General features: G+C 31.1%; 9 protein-coding genes, 2 non-coding genes and 1 pseudogene across 12 annotated transcripts, besides 2 other annotated features; 6 read left to right on the top strand and 6 right to left on the bottom strand.

Moving 5' to 3' along the window:
- Positions 1-129: 129 nt before the first annotated feature.
- Positions 130-203, bottom strand: TVAGG3_1014380. The gene has a single exon. It is a non-coding gene; the product is annotated as a tRNA-Lys (tRNA).
- A 436-nt stretch (positions 204-639) lies between these two features.
- On the top strand, positions 640-1,994 carry TVAGG3_1014370 (spectrin binding; the record flags this gene model as incomplete). Its single annotated transcript, XM_001318870.1, has 1 exon — positions 655-1,494. The coding sequence occupies one exon, from the start codon at positions 655-657 to the stop codon at positions 1,492-1,494; it is 840 nt and encodes a 279-aa protein (XP_001318905.1).
- Positions 1,995-3,975: 1,981 nt separating this feature from the next.
- TVAGG3_1014360 (N-terminal peptidyl-methionine acetylation) lies at positions 3,976-6,156 on the bottom strand (the record flags this gene model as incomplete). Its single annotated transcript, XM_001318871.1, has 1 exon — positions 4,001-6,145. One exon carries the CDS (start codon positions 6,143-6,145, stop codon positions 4,001-4,003), a length of 2,145 nt encoding a protein of 714 aa, XP_001318906.1.
- Positions 6,157-6,543: 387 nt separating this feature from the next.
- On the top strand, positions 6,544-7,424 carry TVAGG3_1014350 (uncharacterized protein; the record flags this gene model as incomplete). Its single annotated transcript, XM_001318872.1, has 1 exon — positions 6,557-7,126. The coding sequence occupies one exon, from the start codon at positions 6,557-6,559 to the stop codon at positions 7,124-7,126; it is 570 nt and encodes a 189-aa protein (XP_001318907.1).
- Positions 7,425-8,075: 651 nt separating this feature from the next.
- Positions 8,076-8,149, top strand: TVAGG3_1014340. The gene has a single exon. It is a non-coding gene; the product is annotated as a tRNA-Lys (tRNA).
- A 112-nt stretch (positions 8,150-8,261) lies between these two features.
- TVAGG3_1014330 (regulation of response to stimulus) lies at positions 8,262-10,768 on the bottom strand (the record flags this gene model as incomplete). The annotated part of the gene is made up of 1 exon (XM_001318873.1): positions 8,388-9,131. The coding sequence occupies one exon, from the start codon at positions 9,129-9,131 to the stop codon at positions 8,388-8,390; it is 744 nt and encodes a 247-aa protein (XP_001318908.1).
- Positions 10,769-11,062: 294 nt separating this feature from the next.
- Positions 11,063-11,376: a mobile genetic element.
- A 1,346-nt stretch (positions 11,377-12,722) lies between these two features.
- Positions 12,723-13,878, top strand: TVAGG3_1014310 (aminophospholipid transmembrane transporter protein; the record flags this gene model as incomplete). Its single annotated transcript, XM_001318874.1, has 1 exon — positions 12,756-13,682. One exon carries the CDS (start codon positions 12,756-12,758, stop codon positions 13,680-13,682), a length of 927 nt encoding a protein of 308 aa, XP_001318909.1.
- Positions 13,879-14,166: 288 nt separating this feature from the next.
- On the bottom strand, positions 14,167-15,319 carry TVAGG3_1014300 (structural constituent of ribosome; the record flags this gene model as incomplete). Its single annotated transcript, XM_001318875.2, has 1 exon — positions 14,918-15,319. The coding sequence occupies one exon, from the start codon at positions 15,317-15,319 to the stop codon at positions 14,918-14,920; it is 402 nt and encodes a 133-aa protein (XP_001318910.1).
- A 1,741-nt stretch (positions 15,320-17,060) lies between these two features.
- On the bottom strand, positions 17,061-17,216 carry TVAGG3_1014290 (uncharacterized protein; the record flags this gene model as incomplete). The annotated part of the gene is made up of 1 exon (XM_001318876.1): positions 17,061-17,216. One exon carries the CDS (start codon positions 17,214-17,216, stop codon positions 17,061-17,063), a length of 156 nt encoding a protein of 51 aa, XP_001318911.1.
- Positions 17,217-18,229: 1,013 nt separating this feature from the next.
- Positions 18,230-18,592, top strand: TVAGG3_1014280 (uncharacterized protein; the record flags this gene model as incomplete). The annotated part of the gene is made up of 1 exon (XM_051254631.1): positions 18,230-18,592. One exon carries the CDS (start codon positions 18,230-18,232, stop codon positions 18,590-18,592), a length of 363 nt encoding a protein of 120 aa, XP_051080205.1.
- An 18-nt stretch (positions 18,593-18,610) lies between these two features.
- On the top strand, positions 18,611-18,853 carry TVAGG3_1014270 (serine threonine-protein phosphatase family; the record flags this gene model as incomplete). The annotated part of the gene is made up of 1 exon (XM_051254630.1): positions 18,611-18,853. The coding sequence occupies one exon, from the start codon at positions 18,611-18,613 to the stop codon at positions 18,851-18,853; it is 243 nt and encodes an 80-aa protein (XP_051080204.1).
- Positions 18,854-18,857: 4 nt separating this feature from the next.
- Positions 18,858-19,705, bottom strand: TVAGG3_1014260 (annotated as a pseudogene). The gene has a single exon. A coding segment is annotated over exon 1 (848 nt).
- A 138-nt stretch (positions 19,706-19,843) lies between these two features.
- Positions 19,844-20,021: part of a mobile genetic element that runs on past the window's edge.

Here is a 20,021-nt window from a genome sequence, read left to right as displayed (position 1 = left end):
GGATTATTAAAAATATATTATTGCAGTTCTAATAATGAATAATATATGAGTTTTTTTTAAATTCAAAATTGAGAAGTCTTTTTCAAAAATTGAGAACCTTCAGAAAATAAAAATGAGAAAAATGGGAAAAGCCAGTGGCGGGACTCGAACCCGCAACCCCAAGATTAAGAGTCTTATGCTCTATCCGGTTGAGCTACACAGGCTGTTCGAACTTTCAATTTATTAAAAATACAATATATTTAAATTAGGTTTTCTATGGTTTACAAAATAATTATTTAATTTAAAGATCAGGTTATGACTTCATCAGATATAATATAAGCTTTCAGTTTTTTAAAGAAATTTGGACCACATGATATTAAGCACGCATATTTCCCCATTTATTCAAGCAATTTGGATCTTATCTCAACAATACAGTTGTTTGAACAAATGGAATAGACTCATATCCATGATTATTAGAATGAGCATCAATCGAAATAAAATCATGAAGAAAGTTGAAATGTTATGCGGACAAAATTTCATTATTATTATAGTTGTTTATAAAAATATTGTTGCATAGTATATGTGGACCATATTAAGTCAGTTTTTAACTCGATTTCATATTTTCGGAATGTGAAATTTTGTCACTTTTCAACATAATATTTTGTTTTTTATAAAATGTCCAGTTCGGAACAAGAAGAATCTTACATGAATTTAAGCAATATTGAGCTCATTGAAGAAATTAAATACCCTGATCGGGCTTCAAAAATTATATGGAGCATCAATTCCAATAATATTTTACCAGTATCATCCGAAATTATCGAACTCATTCAAAATAACAAAATTACCGTCCAAATGGTACGCAATTTACTTGAAAAATTTTCATATATTCGTAGAAAAGACATTAATTTATTCGCAGAGCTTTATGTACAGCTATTAAACGGATGCCCACAGATGGTTTATACAGAACATAGTAATTTATCGAAGTTAATATATTATAAAAGACACGAATCTGATAAATATAACTCAGAAGTAGAAGAAGTTCTCAATTTATATCCAAAAGATTCGCCTTTATACTACATTGCATGGGACAAAGTTGATGATCTTAAAACTAAATTCCCAAATCTTGATGTCAATAAAAATTTTCATTTTTCTTATTCTTCACTTGATTGTGCACTTGAATACGGATCAGAACTATGTTTCAATTACCTTAGGAATTTAGGAGCTAAATATAACCAGTTTTCCGAAAGTTATGCTGTTAAAGGTGGTAATATAAACATTATGTCACAAATGCTCGAAGATGGTTTGTCATTTTATTGTATGATTGATTATGCACTGAATTATCATAACTTTGAAATTGCAGAATATCTGAGATCTAATTTAGGACAATACTCTCATTCAATATCAGGTTGCATGAATTATGGAAATTTCGACTTTGCTTCTTATTTGCTTTCTAATGGGGCAGATGTTGATAGGGGATTTAATTTCTTTCTTTTCATATCTATTTTTGTTTTATGATATATACATTTTTTTCATATATATCATTGTTTTATCAAATTCATTTAATATCTATGAAATACCTCTTGCTGTTGCAATTCGGTTAAATTCGATAGATATTGTCAGACTCTTAGTTGAACATCAACCAAATACAACTTCTCTTACTTTTAATATCTATTATCATTTTATACAATTCTCCTGCTTTTCATATCAATCATTGTTTGATGTAATTCTATTTCTAGTCATATCAATTATTGCGTTATGAAATTTCCTTTCGTTTAATATTTGATATTGTTTTAACTAATTCTTTTTCTTATCATATCTATCATTTTTTATCATTTTTCTCTTCTTTTCATTTCCATCATTGTTATATAAAATTTTATTTCTTTTAATATCTATCATTGATGCATGATATATATTTTATGCTAATATAGCTCCTCTCATTATTGCGGCTGAACAAAATACTGTTGAGATTGCCAAATTTTTAATTGAACATGGAGCTGATATCAATGTGAAAGTTTTTATATTTCTTTTCATATCAATCATTATTTTATTACAGTATCTTTCTTATCATATCATATATATTTATATTGCATTCTATTTCATTCAATATCTATCATTTCTTTATGAATTTATCTTTCATTACATGTTTTTCATCGCTTTTTGAAATTTGGTTTCAATTTATATCTTTCATTATTCTATATAATTTTATTTCTTTTCATACCTATTATTGTTTTATGAAATTTTCTTTCTTCCAATATATATCATTATTTTATTACATTCCCTTTCTTTATATATCTATTCTTGTTTTTTGATATCTTCTTTGTTTTCAAACAAATCATTGTTTAATGAAATTTATTTTATTTTTATCTTATCCCTCTCACCATTGCGATTCGGCAAGATTCGTTTGAAATGATCAAACTCTTAGTTGAACATGGTGCAGATCTCAATGTGGCACTTATTCTCTTTCTTTTAATATATATCATTATTTCATGATATTCCCATTATTTATATATACATCATTGCAATATACAATTCTCCTTCTTTCCACATCAAACATTAGTTTATAACATTAACTCTTTTTTCATGGCTATCATTGTATTTTGTAATTCTATTATCTTTCATATATTTCATTATTTTACCACATTCACTTTCTTTGTGTATCTTTCATTACTTTATTGCATTCACTTTGTTTTCATATCTATTATTGTTTTATTTCATTTTCCTAATATTTATGTCTATCTTTGTTATATCAAATTTATTTTTTACTAATGAATGCCCTCTAAGTTTAGCCATTCAGAAAAGGAGGATTGATCTTGTCAGATACTTCCTTGAACATGGAGCAGATCCCAACATAGGACTTTTTCTCTTTACTTTAATGTCTATTATTCTTTTTATCTAGTTACCTTTCAATTAATATTTATCATTGCTTTATTTTATTCTCTTTCTTTATATGTATTTCATTGTTTTATGGAATTCCCTTTCTTTTCATGTATATCATTGTTTTATGTAAATCTCTTTATTTTCATATATATAATTGTTTCATGATATCCATTTTCTTTTCATATATACTATTGTTTAATGAACGTTTCTATCATTACTTAATCATATTCCCTTTCTTTTCATGTTAATAATTATTTCATGGTATCCATTTTCTTTTCATATATATTATTGTTTAATCGAATTCTCTTTCTTATAATATCCATCATTGTTTTATGAAATTTTCTTTCTTTCTATATCATTCAATATTTTATCCAATTATATTTCATTAAATGATTATCCTCTCATGATAGCAAATCTTGAACGAAACATTGAAATTATCAAGCTCTTAGTTGAACATGGAGCGGATGTTAACAAGAAATCCATACCCTTTCTTTTAATATCTTTTATCATCTTATGAAATTTTCATTCTTGTAATATCAAAAATTGTTTTAATATATTCTCTTTATTTCCATATCAAACATTGTTTTATCGAATCCTCTTTATAACTATAAAACAACTCCTCTTGATATGGCAATAATAATAGGTATGAAAGAAATAGAAGAATACTTAATTCAACATGGCGCAATTAAGTCTGATTTGAAAAAACGCGAAAAGAAAAAATGCTACATATCATGATGTAAATATCCAACATTTTATATTTATTTATATTATCGTCATCACAAATTTTGAATGGTAACATTCACTCAATACATTAATAGATTGTTTGCTTTAAAATTTGCTACTAATTTCTTTCACAATTAGACTTAAGGGATCATTGATAAATTTTTCGAAAACAATAAGATGTTTTCTCTATGTTATTTTTTTTTGTTGTTGTTGTTATAGATATAATACCAGTATATATGTTGCACAGTCCATGATTCTGAATGCAAAATAAACTCGTGTGGATCATCAGCTTCATTGCTACTTAATAAAAATTCACAACACATTAATTAACATTAGCTAAAACAAAATAAACCTGATCTACAAGTTGAATGTTATAAAAAATCTGTTTTGATAAAATAAAAAAAAATTTATAAAAAGAATTTTATTTTTCAACCTTCTTTGAAACACACTCGTGTGGATCATCAGCTTCAAATGTTTCATTCTCTATTTCGTACTTAGGATACTTCTCATTGATCTGAGCTCTGATTTCTTTTGCAAAACCTTCATCACCCATTTCGAATTTCGCGCAAAGATTGTAATCAATACTTGTTGCGAACTTCATTTCAAGAGAAGCACCTTGTTTCAATGCCTTCTTCGCTGCATCTACATCACCACTGTAAATCAAACCGCGAGCAAGGTAAAGGAAGTCAATTGCATTCTTTGGTTCTTCTTTTGTGATATGGAACAATTCTTCGAAGACTTCTTTTGCCGGTTCCTTCAATTCATCCTTTTGTTTTGGAAGGAGTTTTTCAACAATAGGAGTTGCCATGATGAGCCATTCTCCTTTTAGTTTAAGATAGTACTTAAGCGAGAGAATTGGCTCAGACAACATAGCGAAGATTACGGCGAGATAAGCCATGGATTGCTGGTTATGTGTCTTAACCATCTTTTGAGCGAATTGCTTCAGTTCATTCGTATTCTTCTGTTGAATTAAAATACGAGAAACGTTAGCAAATGCTTTAGCAAGTTGGTTGTGGTTGACTAAATCAGCACTCCAATTGATCATTTCGAAGAAAGACATAGCGCGGCGTCCACCCCAATTTGTGAAATTGAGTTGTCCATTGCGATATGAATCGAAATGAGCAATGACATCTTCACTGAATACCAAAGCGTTGTTGATATCACCGCCGCGAAGATGGCAACGAGATGCTCTGAAGTGGACTTTGTTGAACTCGTTCTTGAACAACTTCGATTTCTTCTCGTGATCAATGGAGAATGGTTCTGCAGTGAGTCTTGCCTGTTTAGCAAATCCAGCTCTGTAGAGAGCACGAACGTAAATGTTGTTTGAGTTTCTGTCGGCTGGATCAAGTTTGCTCAAGATTTCTGATGAACAAAGTGCTTCTTTTGTGCGGCCGGACTTAGAAAGTGATTCGATTTTAGTGACATAAAGTTCGACAACGGTTGGATTCTGTTTGATGCCTTCATCGCATTCCTTGATGCTTTCTTCGTATTGTTCGCGATGTTGGAAGACTTGTGCACGGAAAACATGAACGATTGGGATGCTGCTGATTGGAATTTCTGTCTTCGATGCAATATCGAGAGCAACATCGAGTTTGTCGTTAGTGAAGTCTGCGATAGTCGCGAAGATGGCTGGTGTGCCCTTCTTAAGAAGAGGAATAAGATGTGATTCAAGTAATGGACGGAAGTTTGGATCATTTGTAGGAATAAGTTCAAGAATGCGGACATGTGCGTATTTAGACTTAAGTTCGTCTTTAATCTTGTAGAGTTCCGAAACGTACTTGTCTTGGTCGAGATGACGTTCAAGAATAGAGAAGTAATCGCCATTATCTGGGTATTCTTTGAGTAATTCGTGAACTGTTTCGAACAACTTTTCTGTATTTCCAAGCTTCTCATAGCATGTAGCACGATTCTCAAGAATGGAGATCCTGTCTGTAATTAAGATTTGATTGTCTTGATAATCGAGACATTCTTGGTATTTCTCAGAGAGAATAAGGAGATGGGCGTGGAAACGGCCGAATTGGTCTCTGAAAACAGCTTCCTCAGCAGAGTTGGAAGCAATAAGGTTTTTCTCGAAAATTTCGACGTACTTGAGAGCGTCTTCGTACTGGTGAAGCATAGCGAGAGCAACAACATACTTTACGATGTTTGATGGCTGCTGGTTGAGCTGAATCAAAATGCGGCCGTATTCGAGGAATTGCTTGTAATTTTCGTAAAAGATTGATAATGAGCAAAGTTCTGAGACAGTGTTGACATCCTTTGGATTTCCACGGTAGGCTTGTGTGTAAGACTGAAGTGCTTTCTGATATTCACCAAGTTCTTTGTTGATTTGGCCATTGATCTTCCAAACTGTTGGATTCTTGATGTCAAGACGGAGTGCTGCCATAATTGTCTCAGCAGCTTGCTTCTTTTCATCTGTCTTAAGCTGGAAGAGAGCCTTAAAAGCTGTAATTGGTCCTGATTTCGGGTTGCTCTTTAAATATTTTTCGGCAGCCTTGAGACCTTTCTTAAATTCTTCATTATCGAAATGCTTTTCGAGTTCGGTAATGAGTTTTTGCTCTTGATTCATCTAAACCAAATGCAAAATTTACAAAAATAATCGTCATTCAGATGGCTGGATAAATAGGTACAGTTTTTATTTCGAAAATGGAATCTTCATGTAATATATAATCTATGAACCTCACATAAATATGTCATATAATAGGAATATCAAATTTGGATCAATCCATAACATATATTCTATGTATCTTCAATACATATTTGAGAGTAAAAGTTCGTGTATAGTTGATTGTGCTCTTACTGATGTGATATTTCGTATGATATCTTTGAGTTCAATCCAAAAACTGTTCTATTTCGAAAACTATCATACAAAGAAATTTCTTTTGGTATTCTATAACTATTTATATTAATGAAATGAAAAACTAAAATCCAAAAAAAAATCAGTTACATAACGCACAAAAAAAATTAGTTTAATTTTCGAATGACTGATTATACAAAAGTTCATGTATGTTCTTTAAGTACAAGTGCTCTAAAACGCATTAATGCTTCTATTGAAGAGCGTGAACAAGATGATGAAGTTAAAATGCAATTAAAATGGTTAAAAGTTGCAATGACTCTTAATTCTCAGACTCAGCTTCAAAATATTTACTCACATTTAGGATCAAGAGGCAAAGATCCGAAATTCAGAGCAATTAGAATGTCCAGATACTGGAAACAATGGAGACGTCAAATTATTAGAGGAGATTGGGAAGATCTCACCCAAAGCTTTATCCATCAGTGCACACTTAATGAAATTAAATTTAACAAAGTTGAATTGAACCGTTGCCGCTCAGAACTCGCTGCTCGTCATTATCGAAAGAATCCTGCCATTAAATTCAACCCTCTTGGTGTTCTATTTAATAATAGTGATCTCGCTTACATTAAATCATATCAGGTACCAGCTACATGCAGTCCTGGTTACGCTAACCACGGTATCAAATTCTTAGAGACAGATGACCTCAAGACTATGACAATGGACATATCTTCATCTGATAATGAAGGTGCTCACTAAGTTTAATACATAATTAACCATAATTAGCTTATTTTTTTTCGTAATACAAATATCATTGTATTTCTTGTATTCTTGATAGCAAAAATATTGTAAACATTGTATTCTTAATAACAAAAATACAGTAAACATTGTAACTGTGTAATGAAAAAATTAAAAAAAAAATTATTTATTTTTTTTAATCATTATGATACTAGGGACGTTCTATTGTGCCAAAGTAAGTCAAAGCCGAATCTTATGTAGCATTTGAGTCTGTCTGATTGTTTGTGTTATCATTTTGTTCAATTTTTTAATTTAAAATACCTTTCATTTTTCACAGTACTATCACAACAAACAAGCCATTTACTAATTAACACATATAAGAAAAATATCAAATTACAAAACAACTTTCAATATCATTCGCATCGAATTCTATTTTTTCATAATTATCAACTACATGTTATTATATAATATATGTCGGCGCATATTCCACTCTATACAAGTGTCAGACACACTCACACAAAGCTGTGAGATTCATACCTCTATCAGTAGGACTTCTCAAATCAAGAACACATATGTTCCACTATCGCACATCTGTGTAGGATCTAATTAACCCTTTGGACTGGTACTTCAAAATTTGATAATTTGATAATTTCATGTGATATCATCATTTGCCTTTAAAACAACTGTGCGTTAAACTAGACACGTTTCTCTATCATAATGCAAAATATCAAAGTTTGGGAGACTCCCAAAGTGTCTGAAACTGATCATAAGGGTGAAAAACCGTTTTCCAGAAGTTGGGAACGTAGGGTATAGAATTATCTAATGTAGATCTTTGCTATACGTTTTAAAAATATTGTACTCATATATTATTAGCCATATCAATCAGCTTTAAATAAATTAATAATTTTTGTAAACTATAGAAAACCTAATTTAAATATATTGTATTTTTAATAAATTGAAAGTTCGAACAGCCTGTGTAGCTCAACCGGATAGAGCATAAGACTCTTAATCTTGGGGTTGCGGGTTCGAGTCCCGCCACTGGCTTTTTCCATTTTTTTCTCATTTTTATTTTCTGAAGGTTCTCAATTTTTGAAAAAGACTTCTCAATTTTGAATTAAAAAAAACTCATATATTATTCATTATTAGAACTGCAATAATATATTTTTAATAATCCATTTTGAAATTATTTTCCACAAAATTAGATGATGCGCATTACCTGATTGAAATTGAGATCTGTCATTCAGGTATATATCACTCAGAAAAAGAATTAATATAAAACTTTTTAGAACATTCCAACGTATAGAATAATAGTGAATGCATAGAGAAGTGATTTTGTGATTTCGGTGTTGATCAGTCTGCATTGACATGTGAGGAAGTCACATGAGTAGATCGCTTTCGGGTTAAGAAGACATTCAGATATGATTTTCCGAATGAATGAGATTGATCTGTTCTCGATGATGACACCACATCTCAGATGATCGCATCCGAAGAAAATAGAACTTTCGACATTCTCGACACACTTAGGGATGTTGATCGCTGTCAGTGAAGTGCAGTTTGCGAACGCATATTGTTTGATAATCCGTACTGAGTCGTCTGGGATAGAGATGCTGATGATATTTCTGCATCCAATGAACGCGCCTGAAGATATAGTGCGAAGTGTCTGTGGGACACTGAAGAACTTGATATCTGACGCAGGAGGGAAGCAGAAGAGGACTGTCTCTGACTTGTTGTAAAGAGCACCGACATCAACTGAGAAGTAGTCACTTCGTGGACACTCGATGACAGAGAGAGATGAACAACCTTCGAAGAACAAGTTACCGATGTTTCGAAGATAGCAATCTGATGGAATAGTGAACTTAACGAGGTTTGTGCATCCTTTGAAGACGTAGTCTGACATGTACTCTGTATGATTTGGAACTGTGAATGTTGTGATATTTGTGTTCTCGAAGCAGTTAGATAAGATCTGTTTGACATTTGGAGGAAGTGTGATGTATGAAAGATTAACACAATTGCTGAAACAACCCATACCAATAGATGTCGGTTTAGAGTCTGATGGGAATGTGATGTTTGTGATTCCTGTGTTACTGAATGCATATTTATCAATATTCTCTAATGATGATGGGAAAACAACTTCTCTCAACGACAAACAATTCAAGAAACATGAACTCTGAATCACTGTTATATTGTTTGAAAAAATAATATTTTTGAGATTCTTACAGTTAGAAAATGCCAATTCGTTAATTGACACATGTTCGCATTCAGAAAATTCAATTGTTTCAAGATTGATGCAATTTAAAAATGCATATTTATAAATAATTTGTAACTTGCTTCCAAATTTAATTGTTTTAATAGAATCGCAACCATAAAATGCAAATACTCCAATATTTGAAAGAGAAGCAGGAAGGATTATATTAGTAAGATTTTTGCAATCTCTAAATGCATGATTTGCAATTTCTTTAATATTTGATTCATCTTCAAAAATAATTGTTCTTAACAAGTTGTTGTTTCTGAAAACACTATTGTGTATTATTTCAACGAATGATGAAATTGTGAATGAATCTCGTTCACTCAAATATAAAACAAGTGTTGTTCGTGAATTATAAATTAGTCCTTGATCATCTTGGAAAAATGGAGATCCATCTGCAAATGTGATAACAGTAAGAGGAGGAAAACATTGGCCACCAATAGAATCTACTGATCTTGGAATTGTTAAAGCTCTGAGATTATCACAACTTGCAAAAGCCGTAAAACCTATTGTTAACAATCCTTCTGGAAATATTATGCTTGAAATATTTGTTCCTAAAAAACATTCTGGGGTTATTGTTTTCAATTCATTTCCCAAAATGATTTCAGTAAGAAATTTGCACTGAATAAACTCGCTTGATCTTGTAAATTGAAGAGTATTTGGTATATTCACTGATTTCAAACATGATTTTGCAAATGCATAATACTCTAGAGTTTTGACGTTTTGAGTGAAAATGATTGATTCAATAAGTGAAAATCCAAATGAATAGTATCCTATTTTCTCAATAAAATCGGGAGTTGTGAACGATTTAGAATAATTCCCTGGGAAGTATGTCAATGTTTTCTTATCTTTTGAATATAAAATTCCATCAATTGATGTGAAAAATTCATTTTGTTCATCACATTCGATTGTTTTCAGTGTTTGTGGTGATTCAATATTGGCGTTTATTATAGAAACATATTTAGGAATGAAAAGAGATGTGATAATTGTTCCAAAGAAGCACCCACTATCAATAGTATTAAGTTTTGAATCTCTTGGAATAACAATATTTTTAAGATTAATACAATTTTCAAAGCAATATTTTGATAAAACTTGAACAGACGATGGTAATGAAATATTAACTAGAGATAAGCATAGATAAAATGAATATGTATTAATTGTTCTAAGATAATTACAATTTGAAAAATCAACGGAGAAGAGTTTTGAACATTTGTAAAATGCACAATCACCAATTGTGTTAAGCTTGGAATTTTGTTGAAATCTTACAGACTTAAGTGTGTTTTGACTTCCTTCAAATGCATAATTTCCGCATTTTGATGGGCCAAGTTGTCCAAAGATGACTTCACAGTCAGATTTGATCTCAATATCTGCAACACCATTTGTGGAATATAGTATTCGATCATTTTCTTGATAATTTTCCTCAAAAACTATTTAAAAAAAGTCAATTTTTTAAGGTTGAATACTTTCGAAAAATCTTTTCAAAATCTAATCAATATTGTTGCATGCTAAGATCAGTCATAATGTAAACCTCTCAATTTTATTGTCGTGGGAAGTATCTCAATTCCTTCAAAAAAATTGAAAAACTATTTAATTTTAAAAATATAATACTTTTAATTAGTTAATTAATTGGAGGTATTTTTAAAAAATCACTTTTGATAATACTTTTGAGAACTTTAATTAAAAAAATATATTCAAAAATATCCAGGATATCAAGAGGGAATTGTTCCTTATGAGGTATATAGTTATGATGTATACCTCATAAGGAACAATTCCCTCCTTAAAACGAGAAAACTTGTTCGAAATTGTTTATCATTTCGAACAAGTTTTCTCGTTTTTAATAAGAAACTAAAGACTATGAGGCACTGATTATATATTAGTGCCTCACAGCCTTTAGTTTCTAATAGATAGCTGGGAAACTTTCTCCAAATGATAAGTTATTCAGAGAAAGTTTCCCAGCTATCAAGAGGGAATTGTTCCTTATGAGGTATATAGTTATGATGTATACCTCATACGGAACAATTCCCTCCTTAAAATCGTAGACATTTTTATACTTATTAATCAACCATTCAAAATCATATTCCTCTGAAAAGTTATTTTATTAAAAATTTAGAATTTTAATAAATATAGAGTTTGAATTTCATACAATACCTATATATTTTCAATAATGGAATTTGAAAACCATTCTCAAAAGTTCTCAGAAAACCTTTTTTTCATTAATTTTAAGAAATCTGAGTATTAAATTAAGTGATAAATTCGTTTGACACTACTTTAATTTTTAAATTCAAAAAATTATATGTGCTTCTTAAAATGACTCAAAAAATTTATTATAAAATAATATATAATATTAAAAATCCCACAACATTTTTTTTACTTTACATAATCGTACTTCCTCGACGATTAATTTCCACTCAATTTCTATCATTGACCGAACTTAGCATGCAACAATATTGGTTTCAACTAGGGAAGTTTGCCTATTGCGGGAAAAATAATCGTCTTTCGGTTTATTTCAAAAATAATCGTTCCGATCATGACGATATAGGGCGAAATCAATAAAAATTAATCTGGACATGTCTACTGAACAAACTGACTTCGGACCAGGCAGTGAGAAAGTAATTAATGGATTCAATCCTTTTCCCACAGAAATATACCTTGACAAGCAGCCAAACCTAACGCTTTTTTCAAAACCAAAGATTATCCCAATAAAATCTCCTAATTTGCTTATGATTGAAAAGTTAGAAAATAATGCAATGGCCCAAGAAACTGAAATCCAGGTTCCTGATGTTTTTACCTTAAATTAATTACAATAGTTTTAAATTGTCTCAATATTTTTCTTGAAACTCTTCAAGAAATGTACCTGTTAAAGAAGTCTATATCCATATTTATTAATATATCAAATATCAACAAAAACAGTTTCAATATTTTCATAGAAATTTTAACGCAGAAACTTTCCGCATCAATGTTATTCTTGAATGTTTTCCATTTGCAGATTCCGTCTTGCAAATGATATTGTACCACTAAAAAATTTACAATTCAGTCTACTAAAGGTATTTACGATTTTCCATGGGCAACATCTTTGCAAGTATGATGTTTGTCATGTGTTTGTCATTTTTAATTAATTTTCGAAACGAAAACCCCCTATATCTTGCTTATTCGGATTTGTTTTTCAAAATAAAGGTTAATAAACCATAAATTCTGTTGATTAAAATCTTCTTATATTATCTTTCCTGTTTTAACTAATTTTGTTTTGCTCAATTCTGAAATTATTGAACCTTATTAATGATATTGAAGAATGATTAGAACAAAAATGCTATGCTTTTTATGAATAAACCTAAAAAATGAGTTCATTGATTGACATAATTTTTTTTTCTGTTTGAAAAAGTAGCACATTTCATATTTTAATTTTTTATGTCAGAAAACGAGCTTAACTCTTGTAAATTTACCCATCCAATATGTCAGCAAGAAATCAGAGGTTGTCATGCAATGTTCGACCACAGGCCATTTAAATTATTCCTTCTTTTATTTGTATTTTTCATTGTAATTGCAATTTTCCTTCTAGCAACCAGCTTTTCATATAAAGAATATAAGGTTAGATACGATGATAAATGCCAGGATGGAGAAACAATTACAGTTACCCTTAATATCAAAGAAGAATTAAAAGGAAACAAATTTTTCTACTACGAACTTCATAACTTTTACCAAAATCACTTCAGATTCGAAAGCTCCCTAGATCGTGAGCAATTTCATGGTCGTGCTCCAAAAAATACGAGTAAATGCGCCCCAATGGAAGAAATCAATGGCACACCGCTCGCACCATGCGGATTGTATCCTAAGCTCTTTTTCACAGATTACTATTCTCTTCCTAGCGTTTATAACTTCAGCGAAACAAATATCGCATGGCAAGGCGAAATTGATAAGTTATACAAAACATTGAGCCCTGAATATAAAGGAAAGTCCAGATGGATGCTCAGCGGATTACAATTTCAATACTTCCCCGGTGAAATCAGAAATGAACATTTCATGGTTTGGATGAGATCTGCAAATAACCCTACGTTCAAGAAATTATTCGCTCATACCGAAGAAAAAATACCAGCAGGTGATCTAAACGTAACGGTCACTTGTAACTATCCGAAAGATAAATTCAAGGGAGAACGTTATATATCATTAGTCAAACCATCAATATTGGGAGGAAGAAACCAAGTGATTTACATTACAAACTTTGTTTTATGCGGTTTCCTTTTGATTGGAATGCTTGTATTTAAATTCATTCAATCTAACCGTCGTGCAGGCTATGATCAGCTTAAGGCAGATCTTGATGATGAAATTCCTGTTTAAGATTTAATGATATTTTTTATTTTATTGTTAACGAGAAAAATAAATAAATTATGATATTTGAAACATCTTTTTACGTTACAAATGAATTGTTTTTACTTGTTATTCTATCTTGTGCTAATAAAATCAATGTATTCTTTATATTTCATGGGAATTCTATTTGATAATCAGTAAAAACTACATTTAATTATGAATTACTTATATACAAACGATTATTGCGATCATGATTAATGATTTAACAAAGAATTACAGAGTTTAATGCTATCAAATATTTTGATCATTCCACAAAATAACGTGATTTGAAAAATTTTCAACAATAATACAATTAATTCATAAAATAGTTTATCACCACACATTTAGAAATTCGTAAAATCTATTTTTTCTTGAGAAAAAGGCAAAATTTCAACGGAAAATTTCAAAAAAAATGCAATTTTAAAAAAACATATTAAAGATTCTAGCACTTTCATGATATATTTTGAATGTCAAAATTATTTTGGAAAAAATTAATTGATCAAATTACATTATAAATCAAGAGACTAGAAAAAATACCACAGAGTTTACAAAATTACTTCCCTAGTGAAGTTCAAAAGTGACAAAAATTTTAGGAAAAAATGGATCCATTAACAGTTCTTGAAACTGCTCGTGCTCCTTTGTCACTTGCAGAAATTAAGGAGTACAGCGGCTCTCTCTTCGACGAAAATAGAATTGATGCACTCGTTCGATCTGGCGAAATTGCAGAAATTAATGGTCTTCCTGGTGTTTATTGGAGTATTCCTCCTGCATTACGCAAGAGATCAGCTCAATCAAGGAAATGCTTTTCACCAGCATCTTCAAAACAAAGAGAATCAGATACCAAAAAAGTTATTGAACTTAGAAACAAAATTAACACAATCGCTGCTGAATCCGATGCTCTAAAGCAAAGAAATATCGACTTACCTACAGAAAAAGAGACACAAATGCATATTGAACGCCTCCATAAGTTAAATGAGACTAGAGACGAAGGAGTTAAGCTAGTGGAGAAATTAGCAGCAGTAGATGGTACATCTGTTCATTCCATATATGAACGCTTCGAAATAGATGAAAATATGTTAAAATAAAGCCATGGATTTTCTTTTGTATGATATTACATAATCATTTTTCTATTTCTTATTTTGTCTGTAGTCAGAATTTTCAATTTTTATAGATGCAAAAGCAATTGATTTAAAATCATCCTATTTTAGTATATAAAAAAATGTTGTTTACTGATCAACAACCTTCTGTGTCTGAAGGCCATTGAAGGAAGCAACATTCTTGTAAGAAGCGATTGTGACCATCTTCTCAGCATCTTCTTCATCAGCCTTACGCTCGAAAACAACGCGAACGCGGGCTGGTGGGCAGTTCTTGCCGTGGATCCAGATACGAGAGTTAAGTTCTGGGTCGATCTTGACGACTTCTGTGTGCATCATCTTCTTAGCAGCAGCTGTGATGACCTTGATGGCTCTCTCAGCACGGAATCTGCGTGTTGTGTTGTGAACAGCCTTCTGGAGGTGGATTGTTGTTTCAAGCTTGGCTGGTGCAAGTTCCTTTGGCATTATATCAACAAAAAAGGCCGGATTGTTCGAGAAATAATCGTTTTGTAAAGTTCGATTTTGTCTTTCCATTTTGAAAGGATTTTGATATAAAATTAATTATATTGGAAGGAAACATTAAATATTTCTACAAAGAAAATTCAAATATACCAGATAATTTTCAAAAATCTTTTTGTTGTCTGAGTTTAACTTTACAAATTCATACCATTATTAATCTCAAACTTAATATGTATGCAAACTTTTGGTTTGTCATTAGAGAAGGGTGCAATCGATTCGATTATGAGCTAACTCGATGAGTCTTACAATTTTATATAACGATAATGCCACGGTTTCAATACCATCTGGTATAAATCCATCTGAATACACCAACGTATCAATATCAGATGGATTTGAAATAATTCCTCTTCGCTGTTTTCAAAAATTTACTAATTTAGTTGATATTACACTTCCTGACACTCTTACAACTATTGGGGATGCTTTTCTAATGGGAACCAAAGTTTTTTATCTAAAACTACCTAAGAATTTAAAAAAATTAGAATATGGAAATCCATTTGATAACACTCCGAGTTTAGAACACATAGACGTCGATAAAGATAATGCATATTTTTGCTCAATTGACGGAATTCTATATAGCAAAGATATGCAAAATTTAATTTATTATCCAGCATCCAAAAATGGTTCATCTTACATTATTCCACATGGAGTTATAAACATAGGATTTGCATCTATATACAACGCAAAATATTTAAAGAATGTTATTATCCCACAATCCGTTGTATTTGCTGATAGAAATTTTTTATCTGAATGCAAGTCACTAGAGTTAATCACAGTTTTTCGAGAATACAGGCAAGAAAAAATCAGTATTTCAAAGTATGCTTTTAAGAATTCCAATTTGAATATAAGTGATATGATTTATATCTATTCACATCGATCTTGCCGTGTTGGTAACATGATCAATCGATTTCAGTTGAATTATCTATGTCCGTTTCTAATTATGATTTCACAATAAATAAAAATTGTAGAATATTGATATTTGTTCAATGCTATTGATACAAAACACGAGTTTATGATTAATAATGTTTATTCATAAATGATGCGAAGGTAGCTATATCCTCTTTCAATATAGAATCATACTATTGTAAAAAAAATAATCAGATACTCCTAGCACCATGCATAAACAAGAATTTGACAATTTCGATTGATTTTTCTTTGATTGCAATATTGAGTGAATTTCATAAAATAATGATTTTAAAAGAAAAAGAATTCTTAAAAACAATTGTAAATATGAATAAGAAGAAGATTTGATAAAGCAATGGCAAATATAAAAGGAACAAGAACTCCATAAAACAATGATAGAGGACTGTATAAATTTTTAAAGAAAGAGATTTTCATAAAGCAATGATAAATATGAAAAGAAATAGAATTCCATGGAATAATGATAAATATTTCGATTGCCTCATACAAATGATTTCTTAATATTCGAGGAGAGAGGAGTTTACGGAAAAGATTCCTGAAGAATAATTTAGAAAAATCTATTTTATTTGTATATAGTTCTTTCATAAATCAATTATCAAATTCAATAGTGTCATAATATGGAATTTTATATCACTTTCCTCGCATTTCTCCAAAGATTGTTAAAATGAGAGCACTCACGTAGATCAATATAAAGTTAGTAATATTTTTGTAGCATTAGATTGCTTAAAAAAAAAAAAAAAAAAAAAAAAAAAAAAAAAGGTAGTGGGGCTTCCAGGCGCGTTGCGCCCTCTAGCCCCGAAGATGTTTAGTATAAATGAAGTTTTTATTCGGAAAATTGTTAGTCTTCTGGTGTGAATTCGGAGGACTCTTCTTGGATAGAGTCTTGTATTTCCTCCTCTTCTTCTTCTTCCTCCATTGCTTCTGGGAAGAAGCCTTCTTCTGGGTCGAAAACATATATAATGTGTCGCTTTTCACAAATTATATATGTTTTCATGCTTTGTCACTTTTCTGTCACTTTTCGGGTAAAAAATTTTTATTATTATATATAAATGAATTTTACAAAACCACTGTTACCGTTCTTTGGAAATAAGAGTAGATGTAAAGATATTATATTGAGAGAACTTAAGAAACTACCGAATGGTCTAACATTTGTAGATTTGTTCGGTGGAAGTTTCTATATATCCCATTTATGTCATACAATATTCCCAGACTCAAAGATTATATGCAATGACTTCGACAACTATATGGACCGTCTCAAACATATACCAGACACAAACAATATATTGAAAGAGTTAAAAGAAAAGATACCTATAGGTAAGATGGAACGTATACCATTAGATAAGAAAAATATTGTGAGAGAGGTTTTGAAAAAAGCAGAATATATAGACTGGGATAGTATATCTGCTAGACTATTATATAGTGGTTCTATAAGAGTTCATGACATTGAAACACTTATGTCAAAAGTTTTATATCTTAACTATACAAATGTTTTCAAAGAGGACATAGAAAAATATATTGAGGGTATAGAGTTTGTGAGATGTCATTGGACAGAGTTGTATGAAAAATATAAAGACAAGGAAAATGTTTTCTTTATAGTGGACCCGCCGTTCTATAACACATGGGATTTTCAATACCAAGTAGACTGGACTTTGAGAGACTCTTTAGAAACTTTAGACGTTATACATAACCATCCATGCTTTTACTTTACATCCGATAAAAGTGGTTTGGAAACCGTTATGAGATGGTTAGAGGACATACATGACTATGAGTTTATATATGACAAGATAGAATATGAGAGAGGTCCTATAAACCGGAGAAAGTGTCACAATAAAGAAATTTTATTAGTAAGTAAATGTGGTTTGAAATCGGATTGTTAGTTTTAGGTTTTTTCCATTGTGTCATTTATTTATTTGACGTGGCAGAAAAGTACAGAGAATATGAAGATGAACCAATGCCTGCAAATGTTCAGCATATGTACTCGTAAGAGATATTTTTATCTAATATTAAATGGACGCACAGAACTTAGCGAATGCACAGCAACCTGGACAACCAAACCCAGAGAATATTCCAAATGAAGTTAGAATACAAACTGCAATGGCAAACTATGGTCAAGTGCCAACAGATGTACAAATGCAAACTGCCATGTCAAATGACGCTGCGTTAGGTTTGCCACCATGGTATGCAAATATGAGATGGAAAGAGTTTTATACAAACCCTGAAGTGGGATATAAACAACTTTATGCAGATGACGCGAACACAGGAGTTGACCCAGAATATGTTTTCTACCAGAGGAGAAACAGAATGTATGAGTTCCAGTTAAAGAATGCTATGGAACTCAACAGGAAACGTAAGAGACTAGGTGGACATTAGATTTTTACATATAGTAAAATGGGTTTCTTCAGTAAGATAGGAAACTTCTTTCGAAATGTTGGAAGAGGTATATGGAATGGAATAAAATCTGTCGGAAGAGGAGTATGGAACGGTGTCAAAAATATTGGTAAAAGAGTAGGTCAGTTTGTTGGTATTATACCTAAAGACCCTGAACCAGAAGAACAAGCTCCTGTTATACAACAGCCTGAACCTGCACCACAGTCTAGTTGGCAACCAAATCCAACACCTCAACCGTATTAAAAAATTATATTTTTACCGTTCGATAGTAGTTGTATATGAAACTAAGTTCTAAGTAAAACGCATGGTATAATGGAATTATTCTTTTTCTTCCATCTGTAGTAAACCATACTTGAAAGTCTGAAATACTTCCACTTGGTGGTTCGTATAACTTTGTAGGTTTTTCGTAAAAGTCATTTGCCAAGCATAAGAAAGAGTTTTGGGCGCCAGAAAATGAAGCATGAACAATAATAGCATCTGAGTCGAAAACATTTTCATATGTTCCATTAGGGTTTGAGACTTCATAATAGTCCGGGTGTACTGGATACCATGCAGGCTGATTTAACATCCTCAAAAATCTATGCCATGCCAAGTTGTTATATTTTGTAGAAATATAAACGTTTTCTCCAAGGTCTTCTATTTTATTGATTTTAACAGTTGCATTTTTCCTGTCATATATAATATCGAGATGGTACTCTCCTTCGTCAATGTTGTACTGTTTTGCATATTCGAGATAGATATCGTTTATTTTTTCTTGAAAAGCTTGAAGAGTTGTTTCTAAGTTTACAAGCAAACTAACTTGTAAAAGTTTTCCCTGTTCAAATTTCTCATACGTACGTTTCTCTTTGTTATAGTATCGAATTTCAAAAGCGACCGTAAATGGGAAACCATGTATGGCTTCTGAAATGAACTTCATTCTACGAAAGCCAACAGCTTTTGTGACGGATGGGTCTCTTAACCATCTTAAGGGTAGTCAAAACGATAGCCTTCATGCTTTACGGTCTCTGTCTCAAACTTTTGACCGACATTAGTAAAAAGTTCATCTAATGGTTTAGTTGTAGCAACTCTTGAATTTTCTTTTTCTATTGAAAGCATATTTTATCTAGAATAAAAATGTCGAAAGAAACAGCGTCTATGAGAGAAATACAACACAACCGACAACTCATTTTGCAAGCTCTAAATAAGAACACAACAAACTTTTCAAACTATTCTAAGATATCTGAGTCATTGAAAGAAGGAAACTTAAAACTGACATTAAACCCAATGACAGACGAGTTTCTGTTTCAAGACAGTAAGAACCATACTGTTTGTATAAATCCAACAAAAGGAACTTTAAACGAGAAACCTATAGATGAACTTCTTTTGAAAGCAGATGTTGACAACAAAGCTGACAAAGAGTATGTCATTGAAA

Source organism: Trichomonas vaginalis, chromosome I, assembly GCF_026262505.1.
Source record: "Trichomonas vaginalis G3 chromosome I, whole genome shotgun sequence".
Taxonomy (NCBI): Eukaryota; Parabasalia; order Trichomonadida; family Trichomonadidae; genus Trichomonas; species Trichomonas vaginalis.
Note: the sequence above shows the minus strand (reverse complement) of the source record. Positions and strands in the feature narration are given on the sequence as shown.